The 18154-nt window shown below is 41.7% G+C and overlaps 1 protein-coding gene across 1 annotated transcript; it reads right to left on the minus strand.

Moving 5' to 3' along the window:
* Nucleotides 1-6364: 6364 nt before the first annotated feature.
* On the minus strand, nt 6365-17683 carry KCNJ2 (potassium inwardly rectifying channel subfamily J member 2). The gene is made up of 2 exons (XM_077253442.1): nt 17553-17683; nt 6365-8597 (listed from the first exon to the last, which is right to left on the minus strand). The coding sequence occupies exon 2, from the start codon at nt 8360-8362 to the stop codon at nt 7085-7087; it is 1278 nt and encodes a 425-aa protein (XP_077109557.1). The 5' UTR covers nt 8363-8597; nt 17553-17683; the 3' UTR covers nt 6365-7084.
* Nucleotides 17684-18154: the final 471 nt, after the last annotated feature.

An 18154-nucleotide genomic window follows, 5' to 3' on the forward strand; every position in this document is an offset into this window, starting at 1 on the left:
TGTATTTTGTACCATCCATCTTCCCCTCTACACAGACCATTTTCCCTGTCCCTGCTGCCGAAAAACATTCCCACAGCATGATGCTGCGACCACCATGTTTAACTGTGGGGATGGTGTTCTTGGGGCGATGAGCTGTGTTGGTTTTGCGCCAGACATAACGTTTACCTTGGTGGTCAGTGGTCAAAAAGATCAGTTTTGGCACCTTCCTCCACACATTTGAGGAGTCTCCCACATGTCTTTTGGTAAAATCAAAACAAACCCTACAATTTTTGTGTGTAAGTAAGGGCTTTATTCTGCCCACTCTTTCATGAAGGCAACCACTCTGGAGTGTACAGCTTATTGTGGCCATATGGACAGATACTCCAGTTTCTTCTTGGGAACTATGCAGAGCCTTCAGGGTTACCTTTGGTTTCTGTTCTGCCTCTCTGATTAACCCCCTCCTTGCCTGGGCAAGATAGATAGATGTTTATTTCTTTTTTCTATCTTTATCATCCTGTCACTAATGAGGACATAATGAGTATATAGCACTCTGCTTAAGTAACATGCCAGTTCTCTAGATGGAATTCGCCCAATTAATCATGAGGCTTTAAGCTGGATTGTAAGCGTATTAGCAGCGAATCATGGACAAACCGCTAGTGGTATTATAGTCTCAATTACACACTACTTAAACAGTGCCACGAAAATCCTACAGCTCGTTAAGTCCACGAAAAAGGTAATGTCTACACATGGACCCTTTGACATTTTACAGGTTTCATGTCAGTTCAGGAGCAAGTACAGCATGAACACACTGTCTGTATTCCCACAATAGTAACTGCTGCTCTTCTAAGGGTATGTAATCCTAAATGTCAAAGGTTGGATTATTACACCCAATAATATCATAGCTACAAAATATTGCTAGAAGGATTAAACATGAATCATTAAAAATAATCATTTTCTACATTGCTATTTGAAGCTCAAGGGTGGGCAGAAATGATTCCTCTGTTCCTCATGGGAGGTTTCAATCTTCATAAGGCTCCGCCTTTCTATATTTATTTCTAAGTTGGCAAAGCAATGAGAAGGGATCCGACTAGACGATAACTTTCAGGTCCTGGAGCCACGATTCAGAAAGGACCCTTTACTTACCATGTGTCATTTATAATATACATATCTTTTGTGGCCCTGAATTGGTCCCTTTCACATTTACTGGTACATTTTATGGTCACTAGTCACCTGTACTGGCTCCATGTGATATGTATCTATCTATCTATGGTAGACAGATTTAGGGAGTCCCTTGTCCGCAGCCCCTCATACACAATAGATCATGGTTCGCTACTCGTTTGTCTGACAGCTACGTCCCAATTACATCTGGTCAATGGCTGATCAGATATCAGCTGATCGGTGGGGGGTGGGGTACCAAGTGTTTGATTTTCACCAATATCATACATGAGAAATATTTAATGAAATCATATGTGTATAAGAAAACATGTAATTTTTTTCTGTTCACGTCTTGTGTCTGGCTGTAAGAAAACTGACTGCAGCAGGAGCCTCTCCCTCTGTCTTGTCTGTAGTAGGATAGGTACGCTGAATACACCTATAACTACGTAAACAACTATTTAGATATATTAGATTTTTTTTCTAATTAATTATCTCAACCCTTTTCTACCTCATCCCCACAACAACAAAAAATTCCCAAAACTCAATTATTCCAAATTTTATTTTATTTTACAAATAATAAAATAAGACATAATATTATTAAAAAAATCTGTACAATCCAGGATCTGTGCAGTACATTTCAGGAAGACTTTGATACAATAAAAAAACAGCCAGAAAGAAGAAAACTATTTACAATGATTGTCATAAGCCGATCCCCCCCCCCCCCCCTCCAAAAAAAAAAAAAAATTGGCTAAAGATGGTGACCAGGCTGTACCCATCGCCCCTTTTAACAAGCTAGGGACAACCAGAGTTTAAAGACATTACAGTACATCTTAACACTTCTTAGACTAAGAAATTTGCGAGTTCAAACCCTTTGTCTTTACCGTAAGGTAGAAATATTTAATTTAAAAAAAAAAAATGTTTGCATCCCGCGATTTAATACATAATGTTTAATAAATAGAATAACTTACCCCATTGCATTATATATAGAAATTATGGAAGGCGATTAGCTTACGTACTATTCTTACTAGTAAGTAATCCCCTCCTTGTTGCCTGGTCTTGACTTCCAGACCTCAAGTAAAAAAATAAATTCCGTAAAAAAAAGTCATAAAAACAGGATTATGAGTATTTATGTGACCTTAGTGCCTTCTCTCGGAGGTTGGTGCAAAAAAAAAAAAAATGAAAAAAATCTAGGGTGCCACATCATTAGGGTTAAGACATCACTCAAATGTCCCAATTCAAGTATTTCAGGAAGGTAACAGGGAGACTTGTAATACATGTATAATACAACAGCAACATCTATATTAGCTAGATCCAGCTTCACGGTGTACAGCCCCTCGTAAAAGATGCCGCAGAGTCACCAATGCATTGCATTATGGCGTACATCACATTGTGCCGTCGAGAAGAAGGTTTAAAAATAAATTTAAAAAATAACTGTCACAATTCAAAAATATCAAGATTGTTTGAATTCAAATTTAAAGGGGTATTCCCATCTCCAGGATCCTCTCCTAATATATAGTAGGTATAATAATAATAATAATAGTAGCAAATAACTCCAATTAGAAATGTAGTATAGTTCTTCTGATTAGCTATGTCACTTACCCCATGTGCAGGGCATTTCAGTAGCTTAGGTATCCATGGTTATGACCACTAGCAAATATCAAACTGTCACTATGTGCATGTTTGTATCCGTGGATACCTAAGCTACTGAAATGCCCTGAACAATGTTGTGACACAGCTAATCAGAAGAACTATACTACATTTCTGATTGGAAGTATTTTCTAATATTATTATTACTACACCTACTACATATTGGGATAGGATCTTGAAGATGGGAAGACACCGTTAAATAAAAAAAATGATTTCCCTTTTGATTTAAAAAGTGCAAGTTTGCAAGGTAAAGACAAAGGGTTTTTGCACACAAAACAGGAGCGAAAAAAAAAAATTTCATGAACATCAAAAAAGCTACTAACATTAAAAATGGTAGAACCTACAAAAAACACTTTCAAAATGAAAAGACCATGCTTAAATAAATAACATACGTCCATAACATCAGAGACAGTCTGAGGTTTGTAAATATCTAAATTCTAGGTTTCTGTCCCCAGAATTCACTGCACTTTATTTATACCTCTATTGGCATATCGTGTTTTTTTTATTATTATTTCATTAGTTTTATAACATTTTTAATTTTTTTTTAATTTTTTTAACATATTATTTACATTTGGCTTTAAATACAGAAAATATGGATTAGTATAAAAACTTTTAAAATAAAAGGAAACAAAGGGGAGGGCCTTGTTACCCCTTTAGGGCTAATGTATTCTGTGCGTTCGGACAAAGAATTATTCTAAATTAAAAAAAAAAAAAAATTAAAGGGATAAAAAAAATAGTTCAAAGTGCATAGCAGCCTCTTTCAAGTTCTGCACTGGTTTGCAACTAATATCGTTTTTAAAAGTAAGACTTAAGTCGTTCGTTACTTGCATCCGGCACCAAAAACTGCGCTTTTTTTGTAGTAAATTCCCCATTTATTTTTATTTTTTGTAAAATGACTTAAAAATAAATAAAGTTTGTCCTCTGTGACTATAGACCGCCGTTTTTTTTTTTAAATAAAAATTTGACATGTATGTTATAGATATGACATTTCCAGCTGGTTCAAGTATAATTTAGCTCTGATGTAAAAAATAATAAAAACTGGAGGAAAAAAAAAAAAAAGGGAAAAAAAAACAACCCTCCTTGTGTTCACAATCGTCAGCTTGTCGGCCCAACGCTTGAGTTCTGGTTCCTATAGGAACGGCTGTTCTTATCACACGATCTATATTTAGTCTAGTGTATTTTAATTAAATGCAATTAAAATGTGACTGAGGGGGTAGACATGTTCTAATTTTAAGTACTACATCAGGCCTCGAATAGCTGGAATGCAACTTTTTGTATATAGCGGTGGGAGGTAGCAAAAGGAGGCGTCATAGAGGAGATACGTCTTCCTACCGATGGTGAAAGGTAAAATATTCGACTTACAGAATTGACCCAATTTAGATGGTAGCAGTTACACAAAAATACTCTTTGGTATTGCTTTGTCTTCCCTTTTAACGATGTGTGTAGCAGCAGATAGCATCTCGACTAACAACCATGGTGCTAGAGTATAGACTTTGTTCCTTCGTAGCGGACCATGGACTGGCAGACCTAGGATGTCTCAACAATCCTACCCTTATCATACAGGGACCAAATATTCTCCACGATATCATGCATTTAGAACCCAACACAGTCAATCCATCATGAATGTTTTTGTCCAATTCATTGACCAACCAGTCAACCGTAGGAAACCATGGACTGATAGATCTGGGATGTCTCCAAATTCCTACCCTTATCATAACAGGATAAAATATTCTCCATTATCTCACGCATTTAGAATCCAACACAGTTAATCCATCATTAAATTTTTTGTCCAGTTAGTGGTCAACCTTAGCAGACCATGGACCGCAGATCTATGATGTCTTAAAAATCTCCCCCCTCCTCATCCTCAAGCCTGGACCAAATATTCTCCAATATATCATCCATTTTTACCCAAGACAATAAATCCATCCATGAAACCTTTTTCCCAAATTATTGACCGATCGGTTAATGGCGGTCAACTGTAACTTTAAGAAGACCATATTTTATGTGTTTCCATACTTGAGCATAGTACATACAAGGGTATACCCAGCACAGAGTATTTTTATAACTTCCCTAAGAACTAAGAGAGCCTACTTCTTGATTGGCCCACCTTGGATACCCTTCATCAGATAGATGGATTTCATGGCCATCCAGTTGGTCTTCTATCTCTCATTTACTAAAATTATGGAGAGGACAATGAAAAAGTCAACTGACTTGGGTTTGGATTCTTCTTTCCACAGACCCCCATATAAGATAGGCATACCCTTATGTACATGACAAGTTCATCTAAAAATATCTAGAAAGTATGGTCTCCCATCAGCCACCGAAGACCAGAGCGAAGAGTCTAGGTATGACCACCTTCTTTTGCAGAACATTTTGAAGAATAGCCTTTCACAGAACTACATTTCAGCGACCTTAGATCAGGACAAGATGATTTTTAATGGCATATTGTTAACAGACACAATTTAAAGCTCGTAGCTCACACCCTTTTCCATTGCATCTTTGGCTAGATGTATTGGAGAACTTTATAAGTCTCAAAGTTTTTGGATTCGAAAAAATATAGTAGAAAAAAACTCTTGAATGGTAACACGGTTCGGAACTATTCACAACAGTGAAGTTAATCCCAACTTATTGTAACTTTTTTTTTGCCCCATTGGTGTCTGAATCAGAGGGTTGCTTGTGTCTCTCTGTTTCTAAAGGGCTAAATTATGTCAAGTGCAAGCTGTGTGCAGTCTGGGATAGAGGCTGTCCTCCTCATCTGTCACCAAGAGAAAAATGTGGCCCGCACATGGCTCTTCATACCAAAGAGTCGTCAGCCAAACTAAAGGAATGAATCAAAAAATTCAGTTTCCCTTTTTTTTTTTTTTTTTTTTTTTTTACAAATATTACAAATTCTTTTACGAAGTTCTTCGTGCCAAATGATCTTTTTTTTTCCAATTCCTATAGTTCCAAATAAGGTTCTTTTATTCCAATTTTTTTTATACAAGATGAATCCACCCATGGCCTCAACACTATCTCCAGAAATATACACCCACATGATGATACATAGAATCTATCTCTCGTTTTCAAAGACATTAAGTCTGTTCATCCAACAAAAGCAAAAACTCTAATTGCCCCTGAGGAGCCTTGAAAAGTAAAAAAATATGATCTAAGCTCTTCAGCCCAGGCCTTCTTCATAGGACCTAAGCACTAATGAGTATGCCGATTCCACTTCCATAAAATTGGAATGTCACCAGCACACTTGACTTATTCTTAAATAATAGATGTCTTACACTTTTGTTTTTTTTTGTTGTGCCCCCAAGTGAGGCAGATACTCAAAAAAATACCAAACCACCCCTAATATTTCATATCCTAGACCTAGACTATTATTTAGCAGCAAGAGTTTCCAGTACTGCTGAAAAGAAGACTTCCCAGCGAGCAGTGGTTTTGAACACAATTTTTTGGATTTTCTTTGGTATTGATTTCAATCTTTTTAACTCCCTCCCCACTCCCCATACAAAAATACACCCTATACTAAGAGGACTAAGATTGCAGCGTCATTCCCTAAAGTGAATTTATCATATGTGTTTGAACATGGTTCAAATAATTATTTTTTTTGTTTGGCTTTTACTTTTTTGGCCAACATCTTTATGGCCGTTCTCGCCCCTGTCCTATCCCACACCACCATACGTCTAGAACACTAAAACAATAAAAAACACCGCAGTAGAATCGACGGGGTGTGTGTAAAATAGCAGCAGATTAGAATTTAAGGCAGATATTTGCCTATTGTTATGCCATTAAAAATGGACTTGTTCCCAATATTTAAAAAAAAAAAGTGAGAGGTTGAAAACTCAACGAGCTTGTCTGCAAGTTCAAGTTTTGTCAATTTTCTTTCAAAAACATACATCATTTATGTTACACTATGTGCCTTCTGGTTATACTTTAGTGCTTTGTCTCTATAATCCCAGCTGCCTGTCCTTTTATGTTGTTTTTGTATCACCAGGAACATCTGGTGGATCGAGAAGCCTTTGAGAGATGGTCCTACAAGATGGTTTTGGGATTATTTTTTCCCTGCGTAGCCCCGTTATCACAATTAACAGTGCCTTGTGGGGGGGCGAGCTCAGTGACGTGGAACAACAGTATATAAGTTCCAGTTTAGATCACCACAGCCTACACCTTTTTTGCAACAGTTTGCTTGATGCCATTGAGCACCATCTCAGTTTCACCCCTGTCCAACAGTACCGACATCTGAAAACCGCAGTGGGCCCCAGCTTAGCGATGCACATTGACCAGCTATGTTGACCAGCTGTAGGTAGCAGTTTTTTAGTCATATTTCAGATTCCCTCCTTAGCGGTCTAGGGTCGAGGGAAACTTGGTTGTGATGGTCCATATCTGGATGCATGTCCGTACTCATGCTATCCGGTTGACCATTGTCACTGCCTTCCTCCTCTTTGCTCGTCAACGAGACTTCATTCTCGTAGCAAAAAGTATTTTGGTTCGAAAGTATATATTTCTTTTCCGCTAAGTCCCTGGCGCTACAAACCGGGGTGTTGGGCACTTCGTAAGTTTTGTGAAAGCGGGAATAGTCTACTTTATAGTAATGTTTTTCTTCAAAAAGAACAGGTTCATAGCGGTGACCCCAGTAGATTTCATTTGCTAGGTAGGAGCTCCGACATTGGGTGGTCATGGCTGTGGCCTCCACCATTCCCTCCAATATGACCACTATCTCAAAGTCAGAATTGTCCAAGTCTTGCTTACTAAGGTCATACAATGGACTGTCTTCGTCAATTTCGTGAACAATCGTGATTGGGGAAACTAAGAAAATCCGGTCAATGCCGCTGTCAAAGCCAACGTTGATATCTATCTGATCCAAAGGGATATACTCTCCTTCCGATGTGATGCGAGACTTGAGAAGCTGGGCTCGGACGTGAGCCTCCACAAGATGGCTCTTTCGGAGATTGCCCACCCTCCACATCAAGCAGAGTTTCCCGTCTCTCATGGCTATCACGGCCATGTCGCTGAAAACTAAGGTCTCGTTCCTCTTTTTTGGTTTTGCCATTTTAGCCATAACTGCACCAATGATGAAAGCGTCGATGATGCAGCCAACGATAGACTGGAAGACCACCATGAACACCGCCATAGGGCACTCATCAGTGACGCATCGGAATCCATAGCCAATGGTTGTCTGGGTTTCAATAGAGAACAGGAAGGCTGCTGTGAAACTCCTGACCTCAGTAACACAAGATCTGTGATTTTCCGGAGCCCCCAAGTCATTGTGAAGAAGAGCTATCAACCAGAAGACACAGCCGAAGAAAAGCCAAGATAGTATGAAAGCCAAGCAGAAGATGACCAGCATCCATCGCCAACGAATGTCCACACAGGTGGTGAAGATGTCGGATAAGTAGCGTTGCCCCTTCTCACTCACATTGATGAACTGGACGTTGCAGTGGCCATCTTTCTTGACGAATCGGCTTCGGCACTGTTGCCGGGTATGGATTTTACTTTTACCATTTCCATATCCGTTGGCAACCGCCATGGTGGCCAGCTTCATTCCGTCCTCTTCTGAAGACACAACGCTGTAGCGGTTGGTTCGCACGCTGCCCATCACTTCAGTTGAGGACTGCGGTGCTTCTGCTTTAGAAAACAGTCTTAGTTTCTGCAAAACTCTTTGGAGAAACAGTTTTGAAGGCTCAAAGGGAACACTCAAGGGGAAAAAAAAAATATATGATTGGTATCAGAGGGGTTTCTGTCTCAGAAGGACCTTGGATGCTACCAAGGAAGGTCTTCTGGCATGAGGAGGGGATGTCAGCAGGCTCTCATTGTCACCCTGATGTCATGTCCTGCAAGAAAAAGAAAAGATTTTGATGTTAAAGCATAAGGAAATGGTAACGTAAGCCTTCCTTCTCCATGTTCCTTCCTGCCATATGCAAACAAGTCCATTAATATCATCTGCTGGATCTCCTCCTGAGTCCAAGCCGCAGCAGATGCTTCACCTTGTCCAAATCCCAAGGCTCCTTACAGAGCACATGAGGCCACAATGCAAGCTAAAATAACTGCAGCTAATTATTTGCTTCATTGCAAGAAGTTCGGAAACAGATGTAGCAGAGCCTAGGTTGTCAGAGCAATGCTGGGATGGTCATAAGTGTAAGCATGGTGGGGTGAGAAGAGTAAGCATGGTGGCACTTATCTACTGGAGTAGCAAAGGATCAGATCCAACCTGTCCATCCACCCAGGAGGGTCTACAGGGGGCACAGGATTATTAATAAAACCCAGACATACGACATGTCCCTCAGCAACCCTCCCTGGTGACACACCGTTCCTGTGAGAATCATTACCCAGAAGATGACCCCAAAGAATGGCCGTGTCCCTCACATGACATCTTTCAGATTTCTATCACCTCCTGCATTCTCACGCACATTCTGTCCTTGCCTTTAATAGATGCCTGACCTCCCTGAATAATATTTTCAATCTGATGTAGCAGAGACGAGTTTGACATTTTAAAAGCGCTGTAGAATAGCAGAAAAAAAATAGGTTGTTGTTTTTTTTTTCACTTTTCCAAAAACAGCACCACTCTTGTCCATAATGCTGTTCCTGGTATTGCAGTCTTCAGATCAATAAGCTGCAATACCAGGTACAGCTTATACACATAGGTGGCGCTATTCTGGAAATAATATATAGACAGACCTTTTTTGTTTTATACAAGCTTTAACTATTTATTTGTTATGTTAGAGGACAGATCTCGGCTGATGAAAAACTCCGCTTTGCTCCATTGCAGGTACAGAAGAACTAAGTATAATCTATGGTTTGTCACCCTACAGCATCCGCACGCCCAGCTCTGCTATGCAGTTGAATTAAAGGAATATTATTGAATACATTTTAATTAATTTTATGTTTAAATAAAGTAACACTTTCAGGAGTGAATGGAACACTTCCCAGTACCTGAAAGGCCCCACAAAAAGACTTTGTCATCCCCCAAAATGCTGGAACGTGATGTAGCAGAGCAGAATTTGTCATGGGTAAGTTGTTGTACCAGGTGAGTTTTGTCAGTTGCTGAAGAACACGACGTTGCTGTACATCATGATTTCACCAAAGTATGTGCTGGATCAAATGACAATCTCATCACTGCTACATCTGTACATGCCAGACCGTTATTTCTTCTACACTTGTGGCTATAGAAATATGGTAATGTCTTCTGGTCTCTTCCCAGGCCTTAATAGGCAGATGTGTAAATGACTCATATAGCAGAACTCAGTTTGTCAATTTGGAAATTTCAGTTTTGCTAGCTTTACATAGGACTGCATATAAAAATAACAATGGGGTTGTGTTTGAGAACCTCTTTTCGGGCATTTTAATATAAACGGGGTGTTTGATAAGTGATATTTCTAGGGGATTCTAGTGACCGCCCTCACCACACTGAAACATAACTGTGTGTGTATATATATATATATATATATATATATATATATATATATATATATATATAATACACGTGTATGTGTTTATATGTATGGGTGTGTGCGCTGGCATACATATACATAGTATGAGACACCACGGCTCCCTATATTCAGTATGATGTCCCCACAGATCTCTATTTATAACATGAGGCCACAGAGCTCCCTATATTCAGTATGATGTCCCCACAGACCTCTATTTATAACATGAGGCCACAGAGCTCCCTATATACAGTATGATGTCCCCACAGACCTCTATTTATAACATGAGGCCACAGAGCTCCCTATATACAGTATGATGTCCCCACAGACCTCTATTTATAGCATGAGGCCCCACAGCTCCCTATACACAGTATGATATCCCCACAGACCTCTATTTATAACATGAGGCCCCACAGCTGCCCATATACAGTATGATGTCCCCACAGACCTCTATCTATAACATGAGGCCCCACAGCTCCCTATATACAGTATGATGTCCCCACAGACCTCTATTTATAACATGAGGCCCCACAGCTCCCTCTATACAGTATGATGTCCCCACAGACCTCTATTTATAACATGAGGCCCCACAGCTCCCTATATACAGTATGATGTCCCCACAGACCTCTATTTATAACGTGAGGCCCCACAGCTCTCTATATACAGTATGATGTTTCTATAACCCCCTATTTATAGTATGATCGTCCCCATAGCTCACTATTTTTTGTATTATGTGCCCCAAAGCACCCTAAATGTATTAGGATGGTCCTATAGCCCCTCTAGATACAGTATAGTATAGCATGATGTTCCTACAGCCCCCTTATATGGAATATGATGGCCCCACAGACCCCTTATATATAGTATGAGGCCAAACAGCACCCTATGTACAGTATGAGAGGCCCCTTATACAAAGTATGAATGCCCCAATCTGTGTATAAATATGGTGAGCAGACTACTAGGATATATACGTGTTTATATATATATGTGTGTGTGTGGTATGTATGTGCAGATATATATTTATATATGTGCCACTGGGTTTGTTGCCGGATTTGCCTCCTATAGCCTATGTGTTGCACTGTATAAGCCCGGCTGCAGAATGAGTTAACTGAGAATTAGCCAGTGAGCTCCATATGAAGGCGAATTTGTAACTCTATTATCTGCCTTTAGAGCACAGAAGAGCTGAGTGTGAGATGTAGCAGAGCTGAGCGTGTGATATATCAATACACACAGATACACTGTGTGACCTGAAGAAAAAATGTCCCAACAAATTAATCCCTTTAACCTTCAGCATTGTCAAAGTGAACGAATGTGGAAGTTGACGACTAATTCAGCTTTGCTACATCTGTATGCATTTATACACTGGCAAAGTAGCAGATGCAGAGCTGTTCACATCCTATTTTCATCTCCACACTTTGTTCCCTTTGTGATTCTTATCAGCACAAAGCAAACAAGCATGACAAACTCCCCCAGCTCCACAGCAGGGCAGCTACCAACAAGCCCAGGAGCACACTGCAACTGTGAACTGCACATGTAGCAGAGCTGATTTTGTCACTTCACATCTGCATCATGTGTGACATCTACAAGCTATTGGGTTTCATTCAAAATGTTGCAGAGTCGCCTACTGTAGCCTCTGTGTTCCACTGTGTGACCCCGGCTGCAGAATGAGTTAACTGAGAATTAGTCAGTGAGCTCCATGTGACAAGAGCTGAATGTGAGATGTAGCAGTGCTGAGCGTGTTTTAATATCCAGTATAACTGTGCCAGATGACAAATTCAGCTCTGCCACATCTATATGTTTCACGTTGCTGACATTTTCAGGAAATAACCTATAAAGATGTAGCTGAGCTGAAATAGATTTTTTTCCGTATATCAGATGTATCATAGGCCTATGCCAGAAGACACACACAGCTCTACTACATCTGACACATGAGGTTTCTGGAATATAGAGAAACTCTGCCAGACTGGTCGCTGATGGGGAAGTGGGATTTCCACTATTACCTCCATGTAAAGTGTTGCCCTGTTGCTCACCCAGCTGGCCCAAAATTATGTTGGATGCCCCCAACTCCCTGCCGCCCCCTCCCTGGTGTCTATTATTCAAGTTCAGAATGAATGAAAATTGCAGAATGGAGAAGTAAACCGCCGACTTCCTAAAATAATAAGCATGTGCTCGAATTCCGCGTTTTGCCGGTCCCCCTCCTATTAATAACATCTCGCGCTCTAAATTTAGCTCCGTCTCGCCCCATCATGTTTCCATAGGTGAAGGATTGATCAGTACCAGATATATACAAGTGTGTGTGTGTGTGTGTGTGTGTGTGTGTGTGTGTGTGTGTGTGTGTGTGTGTGTGTGTGTATATAAATAAATATATGTGTGTGTATATATATATATATATATATATATATATATATATATGTGTGTGTGTGTGTGTGTGTGTGTGTGTGTGTGTGTGTGTGTGTGTGTGTGTGTGTGTGTGTGTGTGTGTGTGTGTGTGTGTGTGTGTGTGTGTGTGTATACATATATATATATATACACACGTGTGTGTGTGTATGTGTGTCCATATATACGTGTGTGTGTGTATATACAAGTGTGTGTATATATGTGTGTGTATATGTGTATGTATATATATGTATGTGTGTATATATGTGTGTATATGTGTGTGTATATATATATGTATGTGTGTGTATATGTGTATATAGGTGTGTGTATATGTGTGTATATATACGCGTGAGTGTGTGTGTATATATGTGGTGCGGTGCTTTGTATGTGTGTATATACACATTATATATATGTGTGTGTGTGTGTTTCTGTTTGTATCTCTGTATAAATTTGCATATGTGTGTAATATATGTATGTGTGTGTCTATACATGACTGTATGTGTGTAATGTATATATGTGTGTGTCCCATCCAATCAGAGACTGTATAAACTGTGCCGATTCTTTCTAATGTAATAACAATGGCAGATGTAGCAGACCTGCGTCCTTTACTTGCAGTCCTAATAGCTCTATGACATAATCATGCCTGCTGCATCTAACAAACCCAGCTCTGCTACAACGTGATGATGAACTGGAAATGGGTTCATTTCTGGTCGATATTAATGGATTATGTAATAATGAGGATTACCGCTAAGTAGATAGGGCTTAGATGGGGTGGGGGAGGTGGGGAGCGGTAGGAGATGTAGCAGGGCTGAACGGTAACCCCGTAGACCGCATTATCATGGGGAGTAATGGGAAGTGACAAACACAGCTCTGCTGCATCTGACAAAGTAAGCCCAACTACATATAGCTGTAATGTATGGGGAAATGCACTCTATGGATTAGGGTAACGAGACATGACACCACTGTCCCCAGATGTTGTGAAACTACAAGTCCCAGCATGCCCTAATCATTACTATATAAAATAATGTAGCAGAGCTGAGTTAGTCATTCAATTCGGAATTTGTTTGAATTTTCCCAATTCCACGAGAAAACCCATCTATGTTCTATTCCCCAGGTGACTGACCCGGCTCTGCTACCCCCATATTGCATTATTCGCTGCAGTGTGGCCCCCGGTCTCCTGTTCTAGTGTTTACACAGAACTTGAACAAGAAAGTCTGGTCCCTCCGCATGTTTGGGAAGTGTAGACTGCGTGCACAGCCAGGGGCACGGGGATTAAACACCAGCAGACCATCCTGAGCCCCCCGACACGTAACCGTGATCTTTATCCATGTCAAACTCATTGTCTGGACTCCAATGTAGCAGAGCTGACTTTGTCGCATGGCATTAAGCTGAATTTAGTCATTGAGGATGCCTCACACAGTCAGATGATATGAGAGGTGTTACCAAGAGACCTAAAAATCTGATTCACAGGTGGCATCCATGTTATAACACGTTCAGCTCTGCTACATCTGTACATAAACCAGTCCGGTATACACACAAAGTTCTGTTTGTTGGGTATTTTCGCTTTTAGCTTAAGCCATATGTCAGATTCCTCCATTCTAGTGGATTTGCACACTCAGCTCTGCTGTTCCAGTGTCGTGAAAACTATAGAGGTGGGCTCGGATTAGTGTATGGGGGGGGCAGTGCCTTTCGCAGATCTCAGAGACCTGGCGAGCCCTGAGAGATGGAGACAAGTCCCCAAATGACGCCACTCCTGGAGATGTTGCTACGCTGGGGCTACTGCGCGCTGCCATCCTGCTGCAAACAGCCACTACCACATATATACAGGTGTAGCAGAGCTGAGATTGTCATCTGGCACAAGCCAGTGTAAGGACATGTGATGCTTTCCATAAGGCAGCAGGTAAACCTTCTTATATCAGTGAGCTATTCTGACAAACCCAGCTCTGCTACATCAGCACCGGCTCTGCTACCTCGGCATTAGCAAGTGACAGATGTTAGCGCTGCTCACCAGCGGGTTAGTGTTGGGGTCACTTGGGCACATGTGATGCCAAGGTAAACAGTGATATGGAAGTGCTTGTGGCTCTGTGTTTGTACCACTTTTCTACTACACGTGGAGCAGAGCTGAGTTTGTCATGGAACTGTTTACATCATGTAGTAGGTTTACCTGCAGTCCTATGTAAAAAAAAAAAAAAAGGAACACTTTTTTTTGGATCAGCTGCATCTGTATATGGCAAGTGCATGGATCCCAAGCCTCAGTGCCAGACCCAAACCCAGCAATGTTTAAGATGTAGCTGAGCTGACATTGTTTATGTTAATGATGAGGACAGCAAAACATATACACTATGGTAAGAAAGGCATTTGGATTTGCCCTATTTCCAACAAAAGTGGCTCTGCTACATCCAATGAAATCAAGATTATTATCTGTCAAAACCATCTCTGCTGAACCTGCCAAACCCAGCTCTGCATATATGACAAACATAGCTCTGCTGCACCTGGCCAACCAAGCTCTTCACATCTGACAAACCCAGGTATATACAGCTGACAAACCCAGCTCTGCTGCACCTGACAAACCCAGCTCTACTGCACCTGACAAACCCAGCTCTGCTGCACCTGACAAACCCAGCTCTGCTGCACCTGACAAACCCAGCTCTGCTGCACCTGACAAACCCAGCCCTGCTGCACCTGACAAACCCAGCCCTGCTGCACCTGACAAACCCAGCCCTGCTGCACCTGACCAACCCAGCCCTGCTGCACCTGACCAACTCAGCTCTACTGCACCTGACCAACTCAGCTCTACTGCACCTGACAAACCCAGCTCTGCTGCACCTGACAAACCCAGCTCTGCTGCACCTGACAAACCCAGCTCTGCTGCACCTGACAAACCCAGCTCTGCTGCACCTGACAAACCCAGCTCTGCTGCACCTGACAAACCCAGCCCTGCTGCACCTGACAAACCCAGCTCTGCTTCACCTGAAAAACCCAGCTCTGCTGCACCTGACAAACCCAGCTCCGCACATCTGACAAAGCCAGCTCCGCACATCTGACAAACCCAGCTCTGCTACATGTGATAAAGCCTAAAAACTGCTCCCACTCCCAGCCCGCTATCATGTATTCTCAGCTGTCCCTTCCACATAATCTCAAACACCCCCTAGCATTGACTTGTACCGGCCCTTTAAAGAAAACCCAAATATTTCGGCTTCAGAGCAGACATCTGTTCCCCAACATGTGAGAATGACGGACAGCCGCATCTGAGGACGGGATGACAAAGCCGCAGCTGCAGCCTACCACCACCACCACCACGACATCGGGATGCAGCAGAGCTGAGTGTATCAAATCTGCAGTCCTATGTAAAAAATATATATATACTTTGTGGTACCACCAACCATGAGTTGTGGCAAATGACAAACCCAGCTCTGAGGAAGAGTGTTAATCATACCCCACTATGTCTAGAGGGGGAGCGCGACCACTTTAGGCTCCTCCGCGCAGCAGTTGCGCTTTACTGCTTCAGCTGTCACCATTAGAAGTGACAGGAATGATGCAACTTCTGGATATTTTAAAGTTGCGGCGTCCAAAATCAGGAGAGGAACAGTATAATAGAAACACGTCACCGCTTCTGTATTTATCACCCACTGCTGGTTTTGGCTTATAAATACTGAGGTAAAATACTGACCAAATACTGAGGTAAAATACTGACCAAATACTGAGGTAAAATACTGACCAAATGCTGAGGTAAAATACTGACCAAATGCTGAGGTAAAATACTGACCAAATACTGAGGTAAAATACTGACCAAATACTGAGGTAAAATACTGACCAAATACTGAGGTAAAATACTGACCAAATGCTGAGGTAAAATACTGACCAAATACTGAGGTAAAATACGGACCAAATGCTGAGGTAAAATACTGACCAAATACTGAGGTAAAATACTGAACATGTGAACGAAGCCTTAGAAATCCCGACTACCGTGTCCGGCAGCGGCCGCCAGCGCCACAGATGCTGCACAGGGAGATCGGGTATTTATAGCCTGAAAAGGAGCTAGAAATTCTCTCCGGCAGGTAAAGAAATAACAAAAAGCTCGGAATGGATGTAGCAGAGCTGAGTTTGTCTTTTGGCAAAGATCTGGCGGTAAAAAAGAAATCTCCTACATCATCATCTAATCTTATCAACATGTACACACGCTGCATCCTTTTACTTAGATGCTGATGTAGCAAAGCTGAGTTTGTCATTCGTCACAATTTTGGTCCAGCAAACTGACTGCATTTTCCTTTTAACTCTTGTAACAGAATTCCACTTAGAGGCAGATGTAGCAGAGCTGAGTTAGTCACGAGTCACTATTATTTTTTTTTTGCTGTATCCTCTTATCAACTCCCAACCCGGACGACATATTGGCTTCAGATATAGCAGAGCCGAATTTGTCGCCCGTCCCAATTTTTATTCCGTAGATCCTACTATCTTGTCACAATTTTAGCAGAGCCGAATTTGTCGTCTGTCCCAATTTTTGTTCCTTAGACCCCACTACGTTGACACAAATTAAGCTCTGCTATATCGGCATGCAAAAATAATTCCTATGCGGCAGAGTTGAGTTTGTCACTGCGCAGAACGTTACTTCTGTAAACCAATACAAGCCCAGAATTCGATTTACAGACGGATGCAGCAGTGTTGAGCTTGTCGTCTGCCAAAATTGGCGTTGTCTTATGAACTCGTAATCCCGCAGCAAATCATCTTCAGAAGGAATAGATGAATATTGGAAGGGAGATGAGTTTGTCACCATTTTTATGACTGGATCGCCAACCCAATGCCCTTGTAAAAGGCAGATGTAGCAGTGCTGAGTTTGTCGTTTTCCAAAATATTCGTTCAGTAAATCCATTGCGGATATATTGCAACCCCGGCAGCTCTGCTACACCGAAGGCGATGTTAATTCCGCAACGAGCGGCGCCAAGTGACAAACTCAGCTCTGCTACATCTGTATGTTCTATAGTGACTTACCTTCTAGTTTGGGGGAGCACATTGTAACCCAGGGGATAAATAAGATCCAATAAGGAGCGCCAAGCCCAAAGCTTCCCAGCCCCGGTAATCCCAGGGATCGCTCGCTGGCCGATCATTCACATCCTCTGCCTATCTCTTAACAAGCCATGTGCTCTTAAATAGCTCGCCGGCCCCGCCCACAGGTGCTGCGCGCAGCCAATCAGGAGCCAGGGGACGGCCTGAGTGACAGCTGAGGGTCGGGCTGCGCCAGCTTTCAGCAGCTCATTGAGGGGAAGTTTAGTGCAAAGAGCAGATGGATGAGAAGAGGCTGCGCCCTGCGCTTCGCACACGGATGTAGCAGAGCTGAGTGTGTCGTTCGGAATACCCTTGTTAGTCCTATTTGCCACAAGGGCGGCGACATCGCAACAAGCTGGCTGCGCTTTTACATGGGACTGCCCAGTTGGCTTTCGCAGTTTCATAGTTTTCAGGTTGAAAGAAGACCCTAAATGTATTTTGTTCCTGCCAATAAAGCCTATTTGAGTTTGACTTTAACACACAAGTCCATCGAGTTTTAACCCACGACATGCACTTTTTTACATAGGACTGCAAAGTCAGCTACGTCC

The sequence above is a fragment of the Ranitomeya variabilis genome, chromosome 4, assembly GCF_051348905.1.
Source record: "Ranitomeya variabilis isolate aRanVar5 chromosome 4, aRanVar5.hap1, whole genome shotgun sequence".
Classification (NCBI taxonomy): domain Eukaryota; kingdom Metazoa; phylum Chordata; class Amphibia; order Anura; family Dendrobatidae; genus Ranitomeya; species Ranitomeya variabilis.

Excerpts from the sequence above, each read along its gene's own strand:
- KCNJ2 (XM_077253442.1), bottom strand. The coding sequence starts at position 8,362 with ATGGGCAGCGTGCGAACCAACCGCTACAGCGTTGTGTCTTCAGAAGAG.